At 43.1% G+C, this 25354-nt stretch overlaps 1 protein-coding gene across 6 annotated transcripts in view; it reads right to left on the bottom strand.

The window, feature by feature from the left end:
- Positions 1-20919: 20919 nt before the first annotated feature.
- The window catches only part of FGFR3 (fibroblast growth factor receptor 3), a 72951-nt gene continuing 68516 nt past the window's right edge, over positions 20920-25354 (bottom strand). For all 6 annotated transcript variants that reach the window (XM_044295462.1, XM_044295467.1, XM_044295472.1 and 3 more), the window contains exons 16-18: positions 24849-24986; positions 23667-23772; positions 20920-22177 (exon numbers count right to left, since the gene is read on the bottom strand). In XM_044295462.1, coding sequence (XP_044151397.1) covers positions 22013-22177; positions 23667-23772; positions 24849-24986 — 409 coding nt within the window. In that variant the 3' untranslated portion in view covers positions 20920-22012. The remainder of the gene's footprint in view (positions 22178-23666; positions 23773-24848; positions 24987-25354) is intronic.

Here is a 25354-nt window from a genome sequence, read left to right as displayed (position 1 = left end):
AATGATCGCTGGCATTGGCTGGTCACTGCTTTTCATGATCAACCAAAGTGTAACCTAAAGATCTCAAGACTCAATGCAAAATTTGTAACAGGGCCCTTATGTGCCATGCACCATTTATAATACTGGTGTCTTCTAATGTGCCAGAAGAGCCTATGAGCCTCAATTTCCATGGCCTAACGTTGTCATGTAGCTGCCTTTAGCTACATCCTTGGTAAGTCATTGTGGCCATCTTTCAACCAGTGTGCATGGCCAGCTTTAGATGGTGATGGTCCCAGACCATTTTTCCCTCTTGCCTTTAGCTACCTCCTTGGTGAGTAATTGTCCATCGCGGCCAACTTTCAACCAGTTTTCAAGGCCAGCTTTAGACGGTGATGGTCCCAGGGCATTTGTCCCTCTTGCCTTTCGTTACCTCCTTGGTGAGTAATTGTCCATCGCGGCCAACTTTCAACCAGTTTTCAAGGCCAGCTTTAGACGGTGATGGTCCCAGGGCATTTGTCCCTCTTGCCTTTAGTTACCTCCTTAGTGAGTAATTGTCCATTGCGGCCAACTTTCACCCAGTTTGCCTGTCCAGTTTTAGACGGTGATGGTCCCAGGGCATTTGTCCCTCTTGCCTTTCGATACCTCCTTGGTGAGTAATTGACCATTACGGACAACTTTCAACCAGTTTGCCTGGCCAGTTTTAGACGGTGATGGTCCCAGGGCGTTTGTCCCTCTTGCCTTTCGTTACCTCCTTGGTGAGTAATTGTCCATTGTGGCCAACTTTTAACCAGTTTGCCTGGCCAGTTTTAGACGGTGATTGTCCCAGGGCATTTGCCCCTCTTGCCTCCCTTATTATCCAGCCCATGTATTTTTTTCTATAAAAGTGCCGAAGGCTACTGAGTAATGACTACTCCAAAGCTGACTTGAATAGCACATAAGAAAAGGAAACAAAATTACCACCTCAGAGGTCTCTCTGGTGTATTAACACTGTGTTTGTTATGTCTGGATGGACACTGAGATCAAGTAGTTTTTCACTTTTGGAATAGAGTATTAGCATCAGCCGGCGAGAGATTCTTTTGTGTGTTTACTTTCCCCCGGCCAAACAAAATCTGAAGTTTCTGGAATTAAGGAATTAAACCAACAAATTCTTCTCGGGGTATGTTTAACACTTCTGTCCCGAGATAGCTCTGAGCACTCCATGCAAGCTCTGATCCTGGTAGACCGGAGCATAGGGGAGAGGGTCTACAATCCACCTCTACATTAGTAATTAGATCGCATGGCTGTATGTATTTGGCCTCAAGACTTTATTTCCGAATGTAATTATTTGCTTTGGTGCTTTTGCTTCCTCTGAAGGAAAACATGTCTAAATTGGCTTTTTCCTATAGATGTACAGTATGATAATGGAACCCTCTTTAAGATGAAAATAGCAGGCTTGTCCTCAGCATTTCCAGGTAATAAGAGGCATTTAGAACAGTTAATACTGTGTATGGTCAAGTGGTGTGCTTAACCAATGCCAGAGCTTGACTTTTTTAGGACCCTTGCAAGAAGTCTTACTTCTTAGACTACTTTCGCACTCCTATTTTGGGCGGATCCACCATGGATCTGCAAAAACGGATCCGTTACAATAATATAACTGCATGCACCCGTCATGAACGGATCCGTTTGTATTATTTGCAACATAGCCAAGACGGATCCGTCATGAACTCCATTGAAAGTCAACGGGAGACGGATTAGTTTTCTATTGTGCCAGATTGTGTAGGAGAAAAAAGGTCGGTCTCCATTGACTTACATTTTGTGCCAGAACGGATCTGTTTGGCTCAGTTTCGCCAAGTGGACAGCAAAACACTGCAGGCAGCGTTTTGGTGTCCGCCTCCAGAGTGGAATGGAGACGGAACGGAGGCAAACTCATGCATTCTGAGCGGATCCTTTTCCATTCAGAATGCATTAGGGCAAAACTGATCCGTTTTGGACCGCTGAGCCCTGAATGGATCTCACAAACGGAAAGCCAGAACGCAAGAGAGAAAGTAGCCTTAGGCACAAAGATGCCCGGATGTTTAGCATTTTATTTATAATCAAAAAGATTGTACCTTCCTTATTATACAGTATTTAGACCTCATAAATAGTGTTGAGCGAGCATGCTCGGCTGAACACCAGTTCGGCTCGAGCATCACAGTGTTCAGCCAAATTCCTATACAGCAGAAGTATCATTTCATATTTCACTGCAGGTTAAAGAGGACCTTTCACCTGTAAAAACAATGTGAACTAAGTATGCTGACAAGTAGAGCGGCGCCCGGGGATCTCACTGCACTTACTATTATCCCCGGGCGCCGCTCCGTTCTCCCGTTATGCCCTCTGGTACCTTTGCTCTGTAAGTTATAGTAGGCGGTGTCTGCCCTTGTCCTGTGGGCGTCTCCTTCTCCTAGGCTGCAGCGCTGGCCAATCGCAGCGCACAGCTCACAGTCTGGGAGGTTTTTTTCTCCCAGGCTGTGAGCTGCGATTGGCCAGCGCTGCAGCCTAAGAGAAGGAGACGCCCAGGAGAACAAGGGCAGACACCGCCTACTATAACTTACAGAGGGAAGATACCGGAGGGCATACCGGGAGAACGGAGCGGCGCCCGGGGATAATAGTAGGTGCAGTGAGATCCCCGGGCGCTGCTCTACTTGTCAGCATACGTAGTTCACATTGTTTTTACAGGTGAAAGGTCCTCTTTAACATGTAGCTGTATAGTGTAGTGGTTAAGGTTCTTGGCTCTAATGTAGAAGGGTGGGAGTTCAAATCCTGGCAGGAACTTTTCAGAAACAGAGGCTAAATTTAATTTAAATATATATATTGTGAGACAGTGACAGGTCTCACGCAGGGTAGAGGCAAGGAAGGGGTGGATAGTTCGGTCCACACCCCTATTCCACCACAGGCGAGACCAGCTGGAGGTAATCAGGCTGGCACAAAGCACCTCACCGAGTGTCAGCAAGGGGGAGTGTGTGGACAGAGGCCTGAAGGCTCTGTGTGGTCCTAGCCAGGAGGGCTGAGAGACCACTATTCCCCAAAAGGTACTGGAATTGCCACAGCCTGGAGGCTGCAGTATTGAGGTTGGCTGAGGAAAGCCGCATATGATGTCCAGGTGTGAACTGTGCTCTACAAGTGAGGTAGGGATGTATTTTGTTTAGGTAGTGCCTAGACAGGCAGGAGTTTATTTGCATGTTTTTCTTTATGCTGTGTGCCACAATAAATGCACAGTTTGGACATGAAAATCCGTTGTCTAGTGAGATATCTGTGAGTGTGACCCCCTGAAAAGAGACGATCATATATACAGTACAGACCAAAAGTTTGGACACATCTTCTCATTCAAAGAGTATGACTATGTATGACTTTTCATGACTATGAAAATTGTAGATTCACACTGAAGGCATCAAAACTATGAATTAACACATGTGGAATTATATACATAACAAAAAAGTGTGAAACAACTGAAAATATGTCATATTCTAGGCTCTTCAAAGTAGCCACCTTTTGCTTTGATTACTGCTTTGCACACTCTTGGCATTCTCTTGATGAGCTTCAAGAGGTAGTCACCTGAAATGGTCTTCCAACAGTCTTGAAGGAGTTCCCAGTCCGGTGACTGTGGAGGCCAGGTCATCTGGCGCAGCACCCCATCACTCTCCTTCATGGTCAAATAGCCCTTACACAGCCTGGAGGTGTGTTTGGGGTCAGTGTCCTGTTGAAAAATAAATGATGGTCCAACTAAACGTAAACCGGATGGAATAGCATGCCGCTGCAAGATGCTGTGGTAGCCATGCTGGTTCAGTATGCCTTCAATTTTGAATAAATCCCCAACAGTGTCACCAGCAAAGCACCCCCACACCATCACACCTCCTCCTCCATGCTTCACGGTGGGAACCAGGCATGTAGAGTCCATCCGTTCACCTTTTCTGCGTCTCACAAAGACATGGTGGTTGGAACCAAAGATCTCAAGTTTGGACTCATCAGACCAAAGCACAGATTTCCACTGGTCTAATGTCCATTCCTTGTGTTCTTTAGCCCAAACAAGACTCTTCTGCTTGTTGCCTGTCCTTAGCAGTGGTTTCCTAGCAGATATTCTGCCATGAAGGCCTGATTCACACAGTCTCCTCTTAACAGTTGTTCTAGAGATGTCTGCTGCTAGATCTCTGTGTGGCATTGACCTGGTCTCTAATCTGAGCTGCTGTTAACCTGCGATTTCTGAGGCTGGTGACTCAGATGAACTTATCCTCCGCAGCAGAGCCAGTTTCTTTGTAGCGCTTGATGGTTTTTGTGACTGCACTTGGGCACACTTTCAAAGTTTTCCCAATTTTTCGGACTGACTGACCTTCATTTCTTAAAGTAATGATGGCCACTCGTTTTTCTTTACTTAGCTGCTTTTTTCTTGCCATAATACAAATTCTAACAGTCTATTCAGTAGGACTATCAGCTGTGTATCCACCTGACTTCTCCACAACGCAACTGATGGTCCCAACCCCATTTATAAGGCAAGAAATCCCACTTATTAAACCTGACAGGGCACACCTGTGAAGTGAAGACCATTTCAGGTGACTACCTCTTGAAGCTCATCAAGAGATTGCCAAGAGTGTGCAAAGCAGTAATCAAAGCAAAAGGTGGCTACTTTGAAGAACCTAGAATATAACATATTTTCAGTTGTTTCACACTTTTTTGTTATGTATATAATTCCACATGTGTTAATTCATAGTTTTGATGCCTTCAGTGTGAATCTAGTCATGAAAATAAAGAAAACTCTTTGAATGAGGTGTGTCCAAACTTTTGGTCTGTACTGTATATATATATATATATATATATATATATATACTGTATATATATATATAGTAAGTTTTTAGCCATAATATATTTACATATATTATTATATATTTAGAATATATAATATATTATAATATATGTAACTAAATGGCTAAAAACATCAGTAGTAGTTTCCCACATATTATGCATTCATATATATCAGAAGTATGATTTTATATATATATATATATATATATAAAACAGCAAATACCGCAGCAGCACAGTCAGACCTCACAGAGGTCGGCTTCTCCTCCAAGATATGTACTTTTCAAAGAACGTCAGTCGCTGGTGCTGCGAATGACTGCTGCCGAAGGTGCCGACCCGGAAGTGAACCTGGCTGGAAAAGCGATGAGGGCTATGGGGGTGAGATTTAAATACTGTGAGAGGGAGCCTCCCCTCACACAAATACGTTCAGTCTAAAAGAGGCGCTACCCTCAATTAATACTACAAGAAAATTTAGCCTAGAACCTTCAGAATCACAGGTGCATATCCATGAAGCAAACATGATTATAAAAAATGAAAATGGCTGCACACCATTATACAAAAATTTGAACACGCCCATCTGCCTGGGGCTTCTGAGCAGAGTACGTATGTAGCTGGTTCCTACACTGCCCTGAATATTGTAGGCTTAAGTAAGTCCAAAGAGAGGCAGTATACTAGTGTTAGGGACCCATCTGCGGAAGCCACCTTGACGCCTGGTAGATGGGCCCGACACACGTTTGATCAAATATGTGCGCTAATAGCTTCCATTGACTCATTTATAGTCGGTATTGTACCACATTTATATAGAATGACCCCCATTTCCTAGCTTTATTGTTTGTATGTATAATGGTGTGCAGCCATCTTGGTTTTTGTGATTATGTTTGCTTCATGGATATGCACCTGTGATTCTGAAGGTTCTAGTCTATATTTTCTTGCACTATCCTCAGGATATGTCATCAGTATCTGATCAGTGGGGGTCTGACACCCGGGACCTCCGTTGATTAGCTCTTTGAGAAGGTAACAGCGCTCCTGTTGGTATGGAGCTGAGTGTGATACCAAGCACAGCCGCTATCCAATGTACGGCGCTGTGCTTGGCAAGCTGCAAGAAGGCCGTGGCGCTCACAGAAACGCCGGTACCTTCTCAAACAGCTGATCGGCGGTGTCCCGGGTGTCATACCCCCACTGATCAGATATCCTGCGGATCGCTCATCTGTAACAAAATCTTGGAAAACCACTTTAAAGATCCAGGGCCTAAATGTAAAATCTGTAACTGGGCCTCCAACCTCCTATCATGTTCTAGTTATAATACTGGTGTCTTACTTGACACAAATTGGAACATGTTTAGGCCCAGGCCAGGGTGTCAGTATGACTGCTACCTCTGTGCTCTCTATAGCTATGCCCAGACTGATAGTACTGGTGTCCTACTTTACGGTAGAGGGGTGTTGTCACCAATTATGCACCAGGGCCTAGTCATGACCAGGGCTGCTTTAACCACAGGAAGAACAATGTACCTGCACTAGATCCCGGCAGCTTCTCCCTCCTGGCAGTGGCACCACTTTTAACTGCATCCACATCCTCAGGACATGAATGCATTTGAGAAGTATGGTGGAGCAGGGAGCCATCGCAGTAGTTGTCCCTCTTTACATTCTATCACAGTTGGAAGCTACAGCCAGGGTCGGACTGGGGTACCTAGGGCCCATCAGTAAAACTCATTCTGGGGGCCCAATGCACAGATACATGCAAATATTACCTACTCATACAGCAGTAGGCAGCAGCTAGAAGAGGATTTATTATGGGGGTCCCTGCAGTGACTTCAAGAAAGTGGGTCTCTGGGTAAAGCAGATACTGGCTGGTCTTCCTCTATATCTAGAAGTCATCTCAGCCAAATGATTCATCTATAGTAACATAATAAACTGGGTAGTTTGTTAAATAATCTGTACAGTCTTTGTATGAATGCATAGGCTGGTTTAGATCGTGTGTGTGTAGTACAATCTACTGTGCCGTGTACTACTTGAGCAGGGAATATGGGACTAGGGGCCCTCTGGGTGACTCACCTGTACCCCTGTGGGCCAGTCCGAGCCTGGCTACAGCCACTTTTGCTGTTTAGGTCACTAATTATCTAATTGGCACTGTTGTATTTTGGAGCACTATCAAGATATGGCTGTAAGATGTCATCATGGCGGTCTGTATGGGATAGAGAAGAAAAGGGAGAGTTAACAACTCTAATAAAGACATCACCTGTGACTCCAAACCTTCCCATTAATGTGTCTGAAAAAATTGCTTCTAAACAGAATAGAATTTTCCTTATGATGTTTGTGTAAACAATTAAGATAAAGAAGTCATCGAGAAGGGGACCCACTCGCGACATGACCTTTTCCCATGGCCCACCAATGTTGTAAAATGGCCCCCGGTGAACACTATAACCTCTGCACCCCCTCTAGTCATGTCTTTGAAAGATTGATGGTGGCCAGTCCATAGTGCCCATGCCAGGTTTGTAAATGCGCTGCTGTGTCCTCCAACAAATTAATATCCATTCATTCATTGTTTGATCGGTGGGGATCCGATCACGAGAACAGTGGCCTGTGTATCCCGTCTGAATGCTGCTCCATTCAAGCACACGGCTATCTCCACCGTCCCATAGAGCTGAACAGAGCATGGGTGTCTGCCCGCCACTCCAATGGGGAACATAGGCTCCCTTTCTTGTGATTGATAAGGGCCCCAGTGGTAGGACCCCCATTGATGAGACACTTCACTTATGCTGTGAATAGAGGTTAAGATCTTGCAATGGGACAACCCCTTTAAGGACTGTCTGGCCTCAAAAGCAGTGCTGCATTGGAAAGATTTCTTGAGTATTTTGTCAAATTACTTCTTAGAGTCTAGTGTAAGGACCATAGCTCTCAAAAGGCTACTTATATAGGTGACTGGACCAAGAGTGGTCAGTGAGCCAGAAGAAAGCTGAATGGGACTCAATAAGGCATAATGCAACCTATCAGTATAAAGCAAGGTTGCAGACTTACCCCACCTTATGATGGGCACATAGACATTGTCACATGTATAGTGTATGGAAGGAGTGTAGGGCAAGATAGCTTTGGTTCCAGTTCAGGAACTGAATCAGAGTTCCATGGTGGTCATGGTATCATAATGGTGGTCATGTTTTAAAAAAAAAATGTATATCCTGTGTCTCCTTGAGTGTAGTGTAAGGAACTTAATGCTATACCTGCCCAGAATATGAAATTACCATATTTCTATTTTGTCCAGATCCTCGAATCAAAGCCTACATGATGAACTGAGACTGTTTGCCTTTTATGAGATGAAACAGGCATCCAGTGTATACGCTTCCAAATCTTTTATATCCTTTATTTTGGCCTGTGGCACAACTTTCAGAACAAGAGTAAACAGCGCGTTTCGGCATCTTAGCGCTGCTCAATAAACCTGGCCCATGTTATGTTCCTGGGGAGAATTTTAACAACTTTGGAAGTCAGAACAAATTATATCATAAGGTTTATGACGTGGACACAGAGCCAGTACAAATGAAGGGTCTATAATTATGGAAAGAGTCCTATAAAAAGCAATAGCTTGCAAGCAGCTCAGAAGAACAATGGGGTTGTCTTTAGAACATAGAAATTGAGTTACAGTGCCTTTTGGGTTTATTTAACCCTTTGAAGGCAGGGTGATTTCCAGTTTATTTTTTACTTTTTGCCTTCCAGGAGACATAACTTTAAAAAAAAATTCTGTCCACATAGCCGTAGGAGGGCTTATTCTTTTGCAGGACAAGGTGTATTCTCTACTGTCACTAATATATGTTAAAATCACAGAGAAAAGATAAAAAACAAAGATAAAAACATCCTGCACAATATGTAAATAAATATGCGGATGTCCACATTTATGAAACAAATCACAGAAAACAGATAATAATGCACTGACATAATAGACGCAAGAATTATATATGGACTATGCCCTCATATGATAAAAATCCGAGACTCTTAGCCAATATATTTTGATCAAAACACATCTGTGCCCACCTACCAGCGCCAAGGTGGTCTCAGTCAGGCAGGTCCTACACTAAACCTACCTATGCCGTTGGGCATCTATGTTCAGGAGAGCAGTTCAGGTTTTTTTTAGCGGACCATATGCGGAACCAATAATTTCAATGGGTCCGCTAAAAAAAAGGGAAGGTACTCTGTGTGCATTCCGTTTCCGTATTTCCATTCCGTTCAGCGTTTTTTTTTGCGGACCGTATGCGGAACCAATCATTTCTATGGGTACGCAAAAAAACGGAAGGTACTTTGTGTGCATTCCGTTTTCGTATTTCCGTTCCGCAACACTGAGTCTTGTCCTATTATTGTCCGCAAATCACGTTCCGTGGCTCCATTCAAGTCAATGGGTCGGCAAAAAATATGGAATGCATACGGAACACATGCGTATATTGCGGATCCATGCCCACTTTGCCCATGTGTTTACTGTTTACAAACATTACAGTACAGTACAGTAATGATTACAAATTTTCTGTTTCCATTTGCGATCTGCAAAAAAACGGATAGCATACAGAAACCATACGTAGATTTTTTGCAGAAATCTAGAACGGAAACAAAAACACTACGGATACAAAAAAGGAACAACTGATCCGTGAAAAACAAGCCCTTAGGCATCTTGCACACGACCGTGCGGATTCATTTTTTGCAGACCACAAAATACATACGGTCGTGTGCAAGAGGCCTTAGTCAGTGTTCCCTCTAAGCCTTGGTAGCTGCTGAGCGGAATCGGCTCAGAGCTGGGCACAGCGCCATTAAAGGTGGGCTATAGAAAAACCTAAAATAATTGTCACATTAAAGAGCATACAGTGTAACCCCTGCACCATCCCGTACAATAGAGTATAATCCCTACACCATGCAGTACAGAATACATTATAATCCCTATACCATGCTGTGTAATATACATTATAATCCCTGCACCATGCCATACAATATACATTATAATCCCTGCACCATGCCGTATAATATACATTATAATCCCTGTACCATGCTGTGTAATATACATTATAATCCCTGCACCATGCTATACAATATACATTATAATCCCTGCACCATGCTGTACAGTATACATTATAATCCCTGCACCATGCCGTACAATATACAGTATAATCCCTACACCATGCTGTGTAATAGACATTATAATCCCTGCACCATGCTGTGTAATATACATTATAATCCCTGCACCATGCTGTACAATATACAGTATAATCCCTGCACCATGCTGTGTAATATACATTATAACCCCTGCACCATGCTGTACAGTATACATTATAACCCCTACACCATGCTGTACAATATACATTATAATCTATACACCATACAGTAAAATATACACTATTAGGGCCCTTTCACACCTGCGTTATAGTCTTCCGGCATAGAGTTCCGTCGTCGGGGCTCTATGCCGGAAGAATACTGATCAGGATTTTCCTAATGCATTCTGAATGGACAGTCCGTCCTTCAGGATGCATCAGGATGTCTTCAGTTCCGGAACGGAACGTTTTTTGGCCGCAGCAAATAGCGCAGCATGCTGCGCTTTTTGCTCCGGCCAAAAATCCGGAACACTTGCCGCAAGGCCGGATCCGGAATGAATGCCCATTGAAAGGCATTGATCCGGATCCGGCCTTAAGCTAAACGTCGTTTCGGCGCATTGCCGGATGCGACGTTTAGCTTTTTCTCAATGGTTACCATGGCTGCCGGGACGCTAAAGTCCTGGCAGCCATGGTAAACTGTAGTGGGGAGCGGGGGAGCAGCATACTTACCATCCGTGCGGCTCCCGGGGCGCTCCAGAGTGACGTCAGGGCGCCCCAGGCGCATGGATGACGTGATCGCATGGATCACATGATCCATGCGCATGGGGCGCTCTGATGTCATTCTAGAGCGCCCCGGGAGCCGCACGGACTGTAAGTATGCTGCTCCCCCGCTCCCCACTACTACTATGGCACCCAGGACTTTAATAGCGTCCTGGGTGCCATAGTAACACTGAAAGCATTTTGAAGACGGATCCGTCTTCAAATGCTTTCAGTACACTTGCGTTTTTCCGGATCCGGCGTGTAATTCCGGCAAGTGGAGTACACGCCGGATCCGGACAACGCAAGTGTGAAAGAGGCCTAATCCATTCACCATGCTATGCAATGTACATTATAATTCCTGCACCATGCCGTACAGTATACATTATAATCCAAACACCATGCTGTACAATATAATCCCACAGTGTAGGTGTTATACTGTATATTGCACGGCATGGTGCAGGGATTATAATGTATACTGTACAGCAAATGTATGGAGGTTACACCATGCCGGACAATATAACCCCTGTGGGATAGACAGATGGATAGATAGATATACCTATATACAGCCTACACCTATATAGCATCTATACATATTCAGCCTATACCTATATACAGTCTACACCTATATAAGGTCTATACCTATATACAGTCTACACCTATGTACAGCCTACAACTATATACAGCCTATATCTATATATAGTCTACACCTACATACAGCCTATACCTATATACAGTCTACAGTCTAAACGGTGTAGATTGTACATACAGGTCCTTCTCAAAAAATTTGCATATTGTGATAAAGTTCATTATTTTCTGTAATGTACTGATAAACATTAGACTTTCATATATTTTAGATTCATTACACACCAACTGAAGTAGTTCAAGCCTTTTATTGTTTTAATATTGATGATTTTGGCATACAGCTCATGAAAACCCAAAATTCCTATCTCAAAAAATTAGCATATCATGAAAAGGTTCTCTAAACGAGCTATTAACCTAATCATCTGAATCAACTAATTAACTCTAAACACCTGCAAAAGATTCCTGAGGCTTTTAAAAACTCCCAGCCTGGTTCATTACTCAAAACCGCAATCATGGGTAAGACTGCCGACCTGACTGCTGTCCAGAAGGCCATCATTGACACCCTCAAACAAGAGGGTAAGACACAGAAAGAAATTTCTGAACGAATAGGCTGTTTCCAGAGTGCTGTATCAAGGCACCTCAGTGGGAAGTCTGTGGGAAGGAAAAAGTGTGGCCGAAAACGCTGCACAACGAGAAGAGGTGATCGGACCCCGAGGAAGATTGTGGAGAAGGACCGATTCCAGACCTTGGGGGACCTGCGGAAGCAGTGGACTGAGTCTGGAGTAGAAACATCCACAGGCGTGTGCAGGAAATGGGCTACAGGTGCCGCATTCCCCAGGTCAAGCCACTTTTGAACCAGAAACAGCAGCAGAAGCGCCTGACCTGGGCTACAGAGAAGCAGCACTGGACTGTTGCTCAGTGGTCCAAAGTACTTTTTTCGGATGAAAGCAAATTTTGCATGTCATTCGGAAATCAGGGTGCCAGAGTCTGGAGGAAGACTGGGGAGAGGGAAATGCCAAAATGCCTGAAGTCCAGTGTCAAGTACCCACAGACAGTGATGGTCTGGGGTGCCATGTCAGCTGCTGGTGTTGGTCCACTGTGTTTTATCAAGGGCAGGGTCAATGCAACTAGCTATCAGGAGATTTTGGAGCACTTCATGCTTCCATCTGCTGAAAAGCTTTATGGAGATGAAGATGTCATTTTTCAGCACGACCTGGCACCTGCTCACAGTGCCAAAACCACTGGTAAATGGTTTACTGACCATGGTATTACTGTGCTCAATTGGCCTGCCAACTCTCCTGACCTGAACCCCATAGAGAATCTGTGGGATATTGGGAAGAGAAAGTTGAGAGACGCAAGACCCAACACTCTGGATGAGCTTAAGGCCGCTATCGAAGCATCCTGGGCCTCCATAACACCTCAGCAGTGCCACAGGCTGATTGCCTCCATGCCACGCCGCATTGAAGCAGTCATTTCTGCAAAAGGATTCCCGACCAAGTATTGAGTGCATAACTGAACATCATTATTTGAAGGTTGACTTTTTTTGTATTAAAAACACTTTTCTTTTATTGGTCGGATGAAATATGCTAATTTTTTTAGATAGGAATTTGGGGTTTTCATGAGCTGTATGCCAAAATCATCAATATTAAAACAATAAAAGGCTTGAACTACTTCAGTTGGTGTGTAATGAATCTAAAATATATGAAAGTCTAATGTTTATCAGTACATTACAGAAAATAATGAACTTTATCACAATATGCTAATTCTTTTAGAAGGACCTGTAGGTGTAGACTGTATATAGTTGTAGGCTGTATATAGGTATAGGCAGTATATAGTTGTAGGCTATATATAGGTATAGGCTGTATATACAGTAGATGTAGGCTGTACATAGGTAAAGGCTGTATATAGGTGGAGGGCATGCTGCTGCAGAACACTATCACTGGGATGGTTTGTTCCTGCCAGTGGTTTAACCCCTTGTGTTCTGCAGCAGCATGCCCTCCAGGTCTGTCCCCAGACTCCCCAGCATACTATGTAAAAGGCGCAGCAGGCAGCTCTCGGGACAGAGTCTAGCTTCTAAGATGGCACCGCCTCCTTGTTACCTCTCCCTGTGCACTGCTGCTCAGTCCTCCTCTTCGGTCAGAAAAATAAGGAGGCATAAGTAGCGCGGGAATATGTGGTGGGCGGCGGCCCGCTTACCACGCACACAGAGGAAGAACTTATCAATAGTGTGGGGCGGCAAGTGTGTGCATTTTTCAAGCAGGGTGAGCGGGTGCTGAGCAGACTTATTAAACTTGTGAGTGCGCTCACCTGCGCAGCTTAGAGGGAACACTGCCCTTAGTGTGCTACTCCTAGTCACCTCTATGTTCTCTATCTCCTGAACATAGATGCCTAACGGCATAGGTAGGTTTAAAGTAGGACCTGTCTGACTGAGACCACCTTGGCGCTGGTAGGTGGGCACAGATGTGTTTTGATCAAAATATATTGGCTGAGAGTCTCGGATTTTATCGTATCAGAATGAGGGCTTAGTCCATATATAATGTTTGCATCTATTGTGTTAGTACATTGTTATCTGTTTTTTTTGTGTGATTTTTTTTTAACTATTATTTGTTGCATAAAATGTAGTGGGAAGCTGGAAATTCCAAATGGGGTAAAATTAGAAAAATAATGCAATTCTGCCACAGTTTTATGGGTTTAGTGTTTTACAGTATTCCTTGTACGATTACAGCGATACCACATTTATATAGCGTTTCTTATGTTTTAATACTTAAAGTGTCCCCATTGTCAGAATGAGCCCATTTATTTTCTCTGCACCTTCCCCTGTAATATAAGCTCATTGCTGGGTGCTGGGGCAGTTTTCTTCAGAGAAGTGGTAAATTTGTTGAGAGAACCCCTTGAAGGAAGTTTTCATCTTAGTAATGTTCGTATGATGCTACAGCTTTTCCACTTAGTCTCTGTTCACCTCTCCGTTCCCATTAAAGACAGACACCATGTTGGAACCTGATGCTCCTAGTTATAAGTCAAGCCACAACACAAGTGTGAACACAGCCTTATTAATAGCGGTCTTATGTACTTGTCGTGCTTCAGATTAGCCTCATTCAAAAATAAGAGCCTTGCAGACTATGACCATTGCAATATGAAAGAAACACTTCTATAAGGTGTTCCTGTAGTTAAAGGGGTTTTCTGAGACTTACACACTTATGACCTATCCTCAGGATAGGTCATCAACCTCTGATCAGTGGGGATCTGGCTTCTGGAACCTCTGCCGGTCAGGTGTTTGAATGGGCCTTAGCACTCAGACTAGCACAGTGTCGCACATTGTACTGTATAATAACCCTGTTTAGTTGCCACTTGAATGGGATTGAGCTGCACAAAGGCCATATGACCAATTGGTAAAATTATGTCACAGACCGAGGAAGGGCTGATCAGCAGGGGTGCCGGGATTCAGACCCCCAACCACTGTTGCCAACCTTCCCTTAAAAATTTTCTGGACAACTGAACCAAAAATCATGGACAGCCCAAAATTTTAGGGGCATACAACCAGCCCCCTTTTTAGAAATCACGCCCCCATTCCACCACCTTACAATGTCCTAAACATAATGCCCATGAATCACAAACATCCCAGAATAAAAGGGGTTGTAGCATCTACTATGACATCTTTGTTTATATGGCTGCAGTGATGATGCATGTGACGTGCTGGACGTGCTGGACTTTCTGGCATCACTGCTGCAGCCATGTAAACAAAGACTGACAAGGATGTAACGGGCGAGTGTACACCTCTGTCACAGTGTAACTATGCCTAGTACCATATAAATTGTCCACCTATAATAACAGTGCCCCCCAAAGTCCCACCAATACTAATAATTCTCTCCCAGAGTGCCCTCATTGGTAACAGTGCCCCAATGGTGATAATGCTCCACGAAAGTATCCGTTAGCAGTAGTGCCCTTCATACTGTTCCAAATAATAACACCCCCAATAATACCTGTGGTAGTAGAAGTAATAATACCCCATAACAGAAATCATTTCTCTCATAGTGCCTCCAGTAGTATTTAAGCCCCTCATCATGACCCAGCAGTAAAATTGCTCAAGGTGCCCCTAGTAGTGATAAACAGTGATGGCCAGTTCGCCGCGTTCACCCGCGAACACATGTCGGCTGCCATCTTAAATCACAAGTCCGGCGATGCACAGGTAAGTCCTTACCTGTGCCTGCGCCGCGAGCCGGTCTGAAACAAATGCGGTCACCGGGAACAGGCAGTTCCAAGAACAGCCCGATGAAGGCCCCCGGAGGCTGTTCTCGGAACTGCCTGCTCCCGGTGACCGCATTTGTTTCAGACCGGCTCGCGGCGCAGGCACAGGTAAGGGCTAACCTGTGCATCAACAGACTTGTGATTTAAGATGGCACCCCGCATGTGTTCGCGGGTGAACGCGGCGAACTGGCCATCACTGGTGATTAAGCTCTCCATAGTGCTCCTAGTAGTAATAAACCCTCATAGCTCCCAAAAGTAGTAAGGCCCCTCTATAGTCCCCAGGGTAGTTATAATGCTCCCATATAGTGCCCCCCAGTAATTATAATGCCCATTATAGTGGCCCCAGTAGCTTAAATGCCCCCAGTAACTTGAATGCCTGCTGTAATGCCCCCAGCAGTTTAACAGTCCACTATAGTGTTCCCAGCACCTTAAACCATCCCCTATAGGGCTCCAGTACTGTCACACATGGCCATAGATCTGCCTGGCAGATCTACTGATCATGCTCGGTCTGAGCAGTACATGGGGTTGGAGGACACGGGGGGGATGTAATGGCCGGGGAAGACACTGCCTGCACTACCAGCTCCACTGTAGTGTCCCACTAGGTAGGGGTGGGCACTACACAAGGGTCAATTGGTGTGCGTATTGCTCCTACTCACAAGGAACAGAAAGGTTATATTTAATTGTGCATTTAATGTATGTTCTAATGTGTTTTTGTATGCGATGTATCCCTGTATGATGCAACAGCAGGCCTAGTTGGGTGTAGTTAGACATCCCAGACACTAGAGGGAGATAGGGAGCCCCTAGTATAAATGTCCAGGCCAAGACAGGGAGAGTTAGTGCAGTGCAGAGTCAGGAGTCTGAGAAGACAGAGGTTAGAAAGCCTGCTCCTGACATGCAGCTGGATAGCCCTGGCTGCTAGCTATGACCAGGAGGCTAGTGAGAAGATCCAGCCTGCCTGAAGCCAAGAGAGCCTTAGTTAGCTCTGAAGACACCCCAGTTGCAGGACCCAACCTCCTGGGAGAAACCCACAGTTAATCAACAGCCACGTGAGAAAGATCCAGGGAAAGATAAGTAACCCTGATGGGCAGATGCAGTAGTAAGTGCAGCAAGAATCTAATACCTGAGGAAGACATAATTACCAAGGATTTAAGCCACCCTTTAGGCATCCGGGCCTTGGGATATAAAGCCAGAGCAGGAGTTCTAGAAAGGACAGTGTACACTAATTCTGAGGAAAGGTACAACCTGCTGCTGAGTGCTTGTGAATTTACCTCTGCATATCTTGCATAATTCATACCTGCCATTTTGTGAATAAGCCTACTTGTGGAACTGTGATTGAAAGACTGTGTGACCACCTGCTGTACAAAGTTGAACTGTTCAGTAAAAGTAACGTTTGGTTCACTATTCTACCTGTGTACCTACATCATTCCAACTATCAACCGGCGTGCCACCGTCCAAAGGCACTGGCGTCACGAATCCAAAAGGGACCTTGCCCCAGGCACTCAAAATACCTGTAACATCCAGGGCACCTCATCCACCATCAGGCCTGGTCCCTATCTACAGAGCGTGCCCCAGAGGAACTGTGTCTACCTCTCCTTCACTGCCACGCGCCTGCCCAGGGTTCTCCAATACAGTGAGTAACCCTCGATTGCCCATAACCGTGACCTCACTTCGCTATACCCTGCAGGTCTGGCGTGTTGCACCACCGCTATTCAAGCCTTACAATTTCCACTGGAGTCCCTGTCTTCTCTGACGGCAAAGCGCAAGAAAAGCAGCAGGCAGAAAACTTTCAAGGATAGCCGTGATTTCATTGGTGGCCAGTGGGACTCGTCCTTCTGACCACAGTCACTGCTCCACTTCTCTCCAGCACAGAATCAGCCCCCCTGATATATATGAGCATCGGAGCCGTTTGTTTAGGCGGAAGCCTAGCAATGTTCCCAGTGACGTCACCGGCACTAATGGGCAGGATTCAGCGCTGCCCTAGCCATTTTACAGGCTACAGCAGCGCTAAAGCCCGCCCATTAGTGCCGGTGACATCACCAGGCTCACTGCTAAGTGGAAGCCTCTTCCTAGCTTACCCATGGAGAGCCCCGTACATCACCGGATCTCTGCGCGATTCAGAGCAGGGCAAAGGAGAGCATGAAATGCTCCAATGCCCATGTCAGAGGGGCTGCCTGGGTGAAAATGGGCATATGTCTGGGTTCAGCTCTGAAGTCGGACAACCTCTTTAAGATATCACATGTGCGTGAGTGAATACCACGTGAAGTTCCCAGTATTTGTTGTGGGAGGTTCCATGTCTTGAACCCTCATTCATTTCAGCTCGATACATTGCTTAAATAGCTAGCTTTCTTTGTTATTTTTCACTGTCCAAAATGCGTAGGTAATCCAGTGGGACTACTATCTTCTTTTGCTATGCAGCGATTTTAAACTTTTCCTACAATAAAGGTGAATTTGGATTTTAACGAGCGCAGAGTCATTTTGTTTTGGATAGTAAAACTGCGCTTTCCCTTGGTGACCCAGAGATTAAACATACCCCCCTTCTCCTCACAGTCCTAGTGCTCCCCAACTAGGAATAGTGCCCGCACAGTAATGGTGTCCTTTTTGTGCTCCTACAATGGATTAATGCCCCCTTAATGCCCCACTTTGTGTCCCCATAATAGAACAATGTGTCCTTTTGCACCTCTACAGTAGAACTATGTATACCTTTGGGTCCCCACAATAAAATAATGCCCCCCTTTATGCCCCTACAATAGAATAACACCCCCCCTTTTTGCCAATTAAAAAAATAAATAAAAAAAGACTTAAGTTCCTCCCATTCCCATGTAAAGCTGCTAGATCGTCGCTATGAATTCACTGCATTGCACCTCCTGCAATGGGACACCAGTGTCACCGGAGTGCTCCCACCCTCTAGTAGGTTACCGGTCTAAATTGGGTGGCAGGTAGTCAATGGCTCTTTGCTCTGGCACAGTTTTCATCTGGATCCACATCCTAAGGGCTCATTCGCAGGACTATATGAATGGTTCCGCAATTCTGTGAAACGTTTGGGGACCCATTCATTTCAAAAGATGCGGACAGTACACAGTTCCACGGCCCCGCAAAAAAAAAAAAAAATAGAGCGTGTCCTATTCTTGTCCGGCAAGAATAGGCATTTCTATCATAGTGCTGGCCGTGCGTGGGCGGTCTGCAAGTTGCGGAACGCACATGGGCCGGTATCCGCGTTTTGTGGACCGCAAAAAACACTACGGATGTGTAAATGCGCTCGAAGGATGCAGACTTGATTGAAAATGCTGGGCACTGGTCCTTCCCCCGAGGGCTCGGTCACGCCCCCCCCCCCCCCCCCTGCAACCACGATCGACTCATTTTAATGTAAGAATGTCCACGCGTTAACAAGACAGGTTTAGCTTTATTGTTCTGGTAAAAGTTATGTTTGCCAAGTTAACAAAAAACAGAATGATAATTGATTTGGTGTCTATCCCACAACTCTTCACACCAGCAGCACAGGTCAGGTAAAAATTATCAAAACCAAACCATTCCCCTTACACAAATCCAGCTACACCGTGAAAAAATCTGTGGAATGCAAAGTCAGCAGTATAAAAATGTAAGAAAAGTCAGCTTCACTTAGATTTCAAAGATAGTTCTTGCTATAAAACTATATATATAATGTTCAATAAGAAAATTGTTAATTCAAAGTCTACAACAGATACATTTCATAAAAACCTCAATAAATTATATATTCATATATATATATTTATATATTTATAATTCTTAGTGACAGTTCAATTCATGCACAGCCTTGCATATTCTTATTCCATTACTGGGGGGGTGGGGGGTGGACACGTTCGATATCTGGAATGTACACACAGCAGACAGTTGTAAGAAAATATGAAGAAAAATAAAATTAAAAAGGCACTCGAATTGTAACTAAAACACACCTCCATCTACAATATTTGGCTGCAACGCATGTAGAATTCAGAATTATTAAAAGGCCCATAAAAAGGTGCAATAGTCCATCCAGAATCTCTTCGGTGCATTCTAATTTGGCAAGCTGACGTGGCATTAAAAATATATATATATCCTGGAATCACAGACAGGCTGTGGACTGATTTTAGAGATTGTGTGCATATAGTAAAAAAAAAAAAAGTATATCCCAAGAAGAAAGTTTATAAAAAAAATAAAAAATCTAAATAAAACAAAAAAGAAATAACTAATTTTAAAAAAATAATATCAGTGTCTGTTTTTAAGTGAGAACATCAGAAAACATTCACATTTAAGGTAGGAAAGGAGAGCTGGGCGTCCTTAGGTAGAACACATTTTAAGCAAATTATCTTAGTACATCATTTATAAAATTTGTTTATTGCAATATAGTAAAGTTCTGTCTTTTTTATTTATTTCAATGCAGTCCAAGATATTAAAATAAATACTGTATGAACAAGTTTGATGCGAGCGGATAGTGTTCACGACCTTGCAGGGTGTCCTCTCGAGGTTAATGATGAGCACTCCAATACCAGTTGTAAAAAAATAATAATAATAATAAAAAATAAAAATAAAAAAAATCACACGAATATCCAAAGCAACAGTCAGCAGGAATATTCCATGCAATCGCTTATTATTAGAACTTTCTATTGACCAGCAATCACTCCCACTTTGATAATTACAAAAAATAAACACAAAAAAAATGGTTTCACACTGTAAATGAAGACAAAAATTAGATAAATATAAATTAGAGTATTTTTTTTGAAAGCCGTTGTAAATAATCTCTCTCTGCTGCGCTGTCCTCTTCTACCAAACAGCAAATATATACATATACATACAATCATATAATGCAGCTAAAAAGACTATACATTTTGTACATTTTCGTTTCCAGATAATTTTGAATAAACATAAAAATAAAAAAAAGCAGAAAAAAAAATTCTCTGGACTGTTAATAAGTTAAAGGTGGAGGCATGGTGTGTACAGGAAAGCTAGGCCTAGGATAAGCGGATTAATAAAGTCTATAAATAACTTTACAAATATACAGGGTTCAAACAAAATAATTTTTAAAACTGACAATAATAAAATAAAATAATGTTATGTTATGGATCAGTGTCATTCTAGATTGCAATGCTATGAATCCGGGACCGATAACACTTTTTGTGTGTGTGTGTTTTTTTTTTTCTATACAATTTTTTTCTTATATACATCATGTATGCATGGGAATTTACATTTTGTTACACGCTATTTTGAGGTATTCTCAATCGTTCTGCTTTAGGGTATAGGAGGTTTAGTTAAAAGGGTTGTGCCACCTCACACATTGGTGGCATTTCGCTAGGATATACCACCAATGTCCCACCTATCTCTAGAACTGAGTCCAGCAAAGTGAAGGAGAGCAGACTGCGCATGCGCCGCCATCCTCCTCCATTCATTTCTATAGGACTGCCGAAAATAGCCAAGCAGTGGCTCCGCTATTTCTGAAGTGAATGGAGCGGCGGCTGAACTGTGCACTTCCCATGCATTTCTATGGGACCTCTGAAAATAGCCAAGCACTGGCTCCGCTATTTCTGAAGTGAATGGAGCGGCGGCTGCGCTGTGCACTTCCCATGCATTTCTATGGGACTTCTGAAAATAGCCAAGCTCACCACTCGGCTGCCTTTGGCACTCCCATAAAAATGAATGGAGGAGGATGCGCGGTCTGCTGGCTCAGTTCTAGAAAGGTGGGACATTGGTGCCATATCCTAGTGATGCCCCCAATGTGTGAGATGGGCCAAACCCTTTAAGGAGCAGAAATTACCAGTGGTAATTCATTTTGAACAGTATTTTTTTTAACGAAAGTAAAACATTTAAATTTGTAAATTTAAAAATGTACATTTTACAGCAAATCGTGTAGGCTACAATTTTGATAACTTTTTTAGTTTTAAATTAAATCAGCCATTTTTGCATGTGCTTTCTGATCTGCTACAAGTGCTCGGGGTTAGTGGTGGCAATAGAAGTTCTGAAAAGTAGCAAGTGTGACCAAAAGCATATAAGGATTTGAAGGGGAAGGGGGGGGGGGGGTACTCTGCCTTAATTGGCATGAGCAGACTTATAGGTAAGAGCTCTGTTTCCATCCCTTTCTTCCCCAAAAATATAGAAAAAAAGCAGATAGACTATATGAGCACTCAAAAAGTTGTACTAATACTCAGATACCCAAAAGCAGAACAGTGTTTGAGTTTTGCCCCAAAAACATTCATCACATTGCATGAAAAACAAAAAACAAAACAAAAATACATGCAGTTTAGTTCGGAGTGTGTTCTGATTTACTGGATTCTCTTCTAGCATCACAGGCACAGATTGGTTGCTCCTCTTCGGTCACTAGGAGGGTCACAGCACAAGGATCCCTAGTGTTAACATTCTCCTTTTCAAATATATAAATTCTAATATATTTCTCTTTTCGTCTTCTCTATATCTTGGCACGTGATAAGTTCCTTCAGGCCAAACAGTGCTTCATGACTTTGTATACAGCAAGTACTTTATACGGCTCAAAGAAAAAAAATTCCTTGTAACGACTGGGCACTTCTGTCCATATGCCTCTAGTCTACATTCCTCCTGGGTGTCTGGCTTAAAAAGTCATGTTCTGATGATGCAGTTATATTGCTGGTGCTTAGGAAGACAGACCTCATCTGGAAGAATATCATGTGCAAAGACTGAGTCGTCTCCTGATGAGCAAGTGCTGTGACTATCCTGGCACGCTGGTGAATACTGTTCAAATGGCACAGAGAGGTCGAGGTACTCCTGAAATATAAAAAAGGTAAATTACGATATTCAATTGCATCCAGAAATAAAAAAATAAAAATAATAAAAAAAATCTTCTGATTCTATTTCTTTGGCCACTTGGGGGCAGTAGGTTATTGCTGACCATGAATTGTATAAATGTTATATGTAATCATAAAAATAGTATGATAAAACTAATACAAAGTAAAATAAACATAAAATAAAAGTAATATAATAATGCAAAAATGATAAAAATTTAACGAAAAATGATAAAACTAATACAAAGTGAAATAAAGTAAAATCTAATAAAGCAAAAACGATTAAAATATAACATAAAATTATATTACTAATACAAAGTAAAATAAATAATATAATAATGTAAAATACAAATTAATAAACTAAATACAATTTTAAAATATTAATTTTAAAATAAATATAATAAATAAGCCTAATACAATAAATATGATAAAAATAAAATACAACATAAAATTATAATAAATGTTTGTAGCTACTATTTAGTTCATCCTCACATCAGACAACTAACTCTTTGGTAATGTGTGATTTTTCATAGAAAGGCTTAAGAGCAGAGTGATCAATCGGAGCTAATCGTTCTGGCAGAGTAATGCACAGTGCAGATTTTAAAGTCACGTCATTCATTCGCACAAATTGCTTCAATTACGAGTAAGGAAACAAGGTGTCCCAGTCAGCGGACAGAGGGTCTTTGTGTAACGGGGGCTGGGGGAATTCTACAATGGGGGCTTACAGCATACATCCAAACAAACTGTAGAATTTTTACAGACAGCAATGAACTAGTCAAGTTGTGGTAGTGTAATGCAAGTCGTAGGATCAGTGCTAGGTACATACACTGTACAGTAGTGTGTTGTTCCCCACAAGGAAACATTGATCGTTAGACTCCGACAACTCAATGAGGGGGTCTAAAGACTAACTTCAGCAATAAAATCCTAGACCAATCAAATGTGTATATTTAAATAGGTTGTCTAGTTCACAAAATCCATTTTGAAACAGGATATTAAAGAGCTGTCAGAGTAGATACAAAGACCAACTCTCGTTCTGGTGGACCTGGCATGTCCGTGTATTAAAAACGCAGTCTGTTGATTTCAATGGGAATGGTGTAATGCTTAATTTATCCTGTGGGGCACTGTAGGGAAATGTGTCACTTGCTGCCCGTTTCCTCCACAGATTACATCTATTTGGTGGGGTTCCTGGCATAGCCCACAATCAACCTATTGTTGGAAGACCAATCCAACAAGGGGCTGTCCAAAGCGCACAACCATTTCAAAGTATGGCACCCCAGTGTAGATATCTACACTCCAAATTAACCAAGGATGGTCATAATGATAGTCTACTGTCTACAAATGAATGGCACACACCTTAGTAATGGAACCTCTCCAAAAAATTTGATTTGTGAATGGGTTACAATAACACAGCTATACTCCTCTAAAGGTTACCTATAACATTACACACATACGTGTGGTATTTAAAGACTTACATCAGTAGATGTGACAGTAAGAGCGCGGTCAAGGTCTTCAACAAGCTGCTTGAATGTCGGTCTTTGTGATGGGACAGCATGCCAGCACTCTCTCATAATCATGTAGCTGTGAACAAGAGAACATATATTATCCAAAATGACCAGTCAAGACCATGACCAATAAGGTCCATCCACTCAAAGAATGCTAGTAGACATCTCATGTTGGTGAAGGTTGAAGTCTCTACTCTGTCCTTTGTCCCTTGTATTGAGCTCGGTCTTATTGTTAGAGTTGAGTTGTTAAAGGGGTTCTCCTGGATTTAGATATTGATGACCGACCCTCAGAATAGGATAGTCTGACACCCCGCATCCCCACCGATCATATGTTTTGACTGATGCTGGAAACAATACAGTGGACGAAGCCGGATACAGAAGGCTCCATCCCACTGTGTAGTGCCCATATCAGGGCACTGCAGCTCCACTCCCAATCTAACTGAATGGGAGCTGAGCTCCAGTAAGTTGGCACCGGAAAGTACAAAATGGGTGAAGACTTCTGTTTTTGTCTCTGTCCACTGTATAGTTTCCGGCTCTGGTGGCTGCTGAAACAGCTGATCGGTTTGGGTGTCACGGTCAGGTGTTGGATCCCCACTGATCTGATACTCATGACCTAACCTGAGGGTTGGTCATCAATATCCAAGTCCCCTTTAAATGGAAGAGGATAATCATTCAGGCAAATCAACGCTATGGGGACAAATTTCCAGTGTCCGCTTTCACTCTTGCTGCTCATGTAAGCTACCACTGTCTCCATTGGATACATCTACCAAAGCTACCAGTATAGGAGACCCATCACTGTTAGTCTTATCCTGTCCTCTATGTACAACTCAAGTGGAGTAAATAAAGGATGGGTTGAGGGATAACAAAGATAAACATTAGGCTCCTTTCAGCAGCTGCTTGACACCACCACATTCCTAACCGTTTAGGGCAGGAATGTCCTGATGCCCTTTCCCATGTTCATGATTCCAATTTCTTTCCAACATTACAACAGGGCAAGGGACCAACTTGGAATGGGCCTCTTTATACTGGGGCCCTAAAGCAGCCGCCGTGCCTGTCTCTATGGTACACACGCCCTTGGTTCCATCATCCCGAATTGTTACACAATGCCTATAAAGTAATACAGTGGATGAAGACATCAGTCCTGGGACTTACAGCTCGTGTGTGCAATTGGCTGGCTTGTCCATTCGATGGCCTTCTTTTAAGAGCTTAAACAGTTCCTCAACTGGGATCCCAGGGTATGGAGAGCCCCCCAAAGTAAAGATCTCCCAGAGAAGCACTCCGAATGACCATCTGGGGAAAAAAAAAAAAAAAACATAGAAAAATAAATTAATATTCACAAGGGTTTCTCCAGCAGAATTCATTCTTGGGGAGAAGGGTGTAGGGCATTCATGTGCAACCATGCACAGATAACTCTAGTAGAACTAATTGCCTGGGCCATTTTACTTGTTTAGTTGGAGATCTCTCTGCTGATCCTGCTCATTTGCAAAAAAAATAAGAAATGCCGGGCACCACGTCTAAAACTAAAACGAGCATTTAATCACACCAATGACAGCTCATCCTTTACCCTGCCCCCAACCCTTTTGTAAAGATTTCCACTGAGGCCGATGAATGGAACGAATCAAATTATCCATGCACAAACTGGCCATGCTGGAACACAG

The sequence above is a fragment of the Bufo gargarizans genome, chromosome 1, assembly GCF_014858855.1.
Source record: "Bufo gargarizans isolate SCDJY-AF-19 chromosome 1, ASM1485885v1, whole genome shotgun sequence".
NCBI lineage: Eukaryota > Metazoa > Chordata > Amphibia > Anura > Bufonidae > Bufo > Bufo gargarizans.
This window is presented reverse-complemented; position numbering and strand designations above follow the sequence as displayed.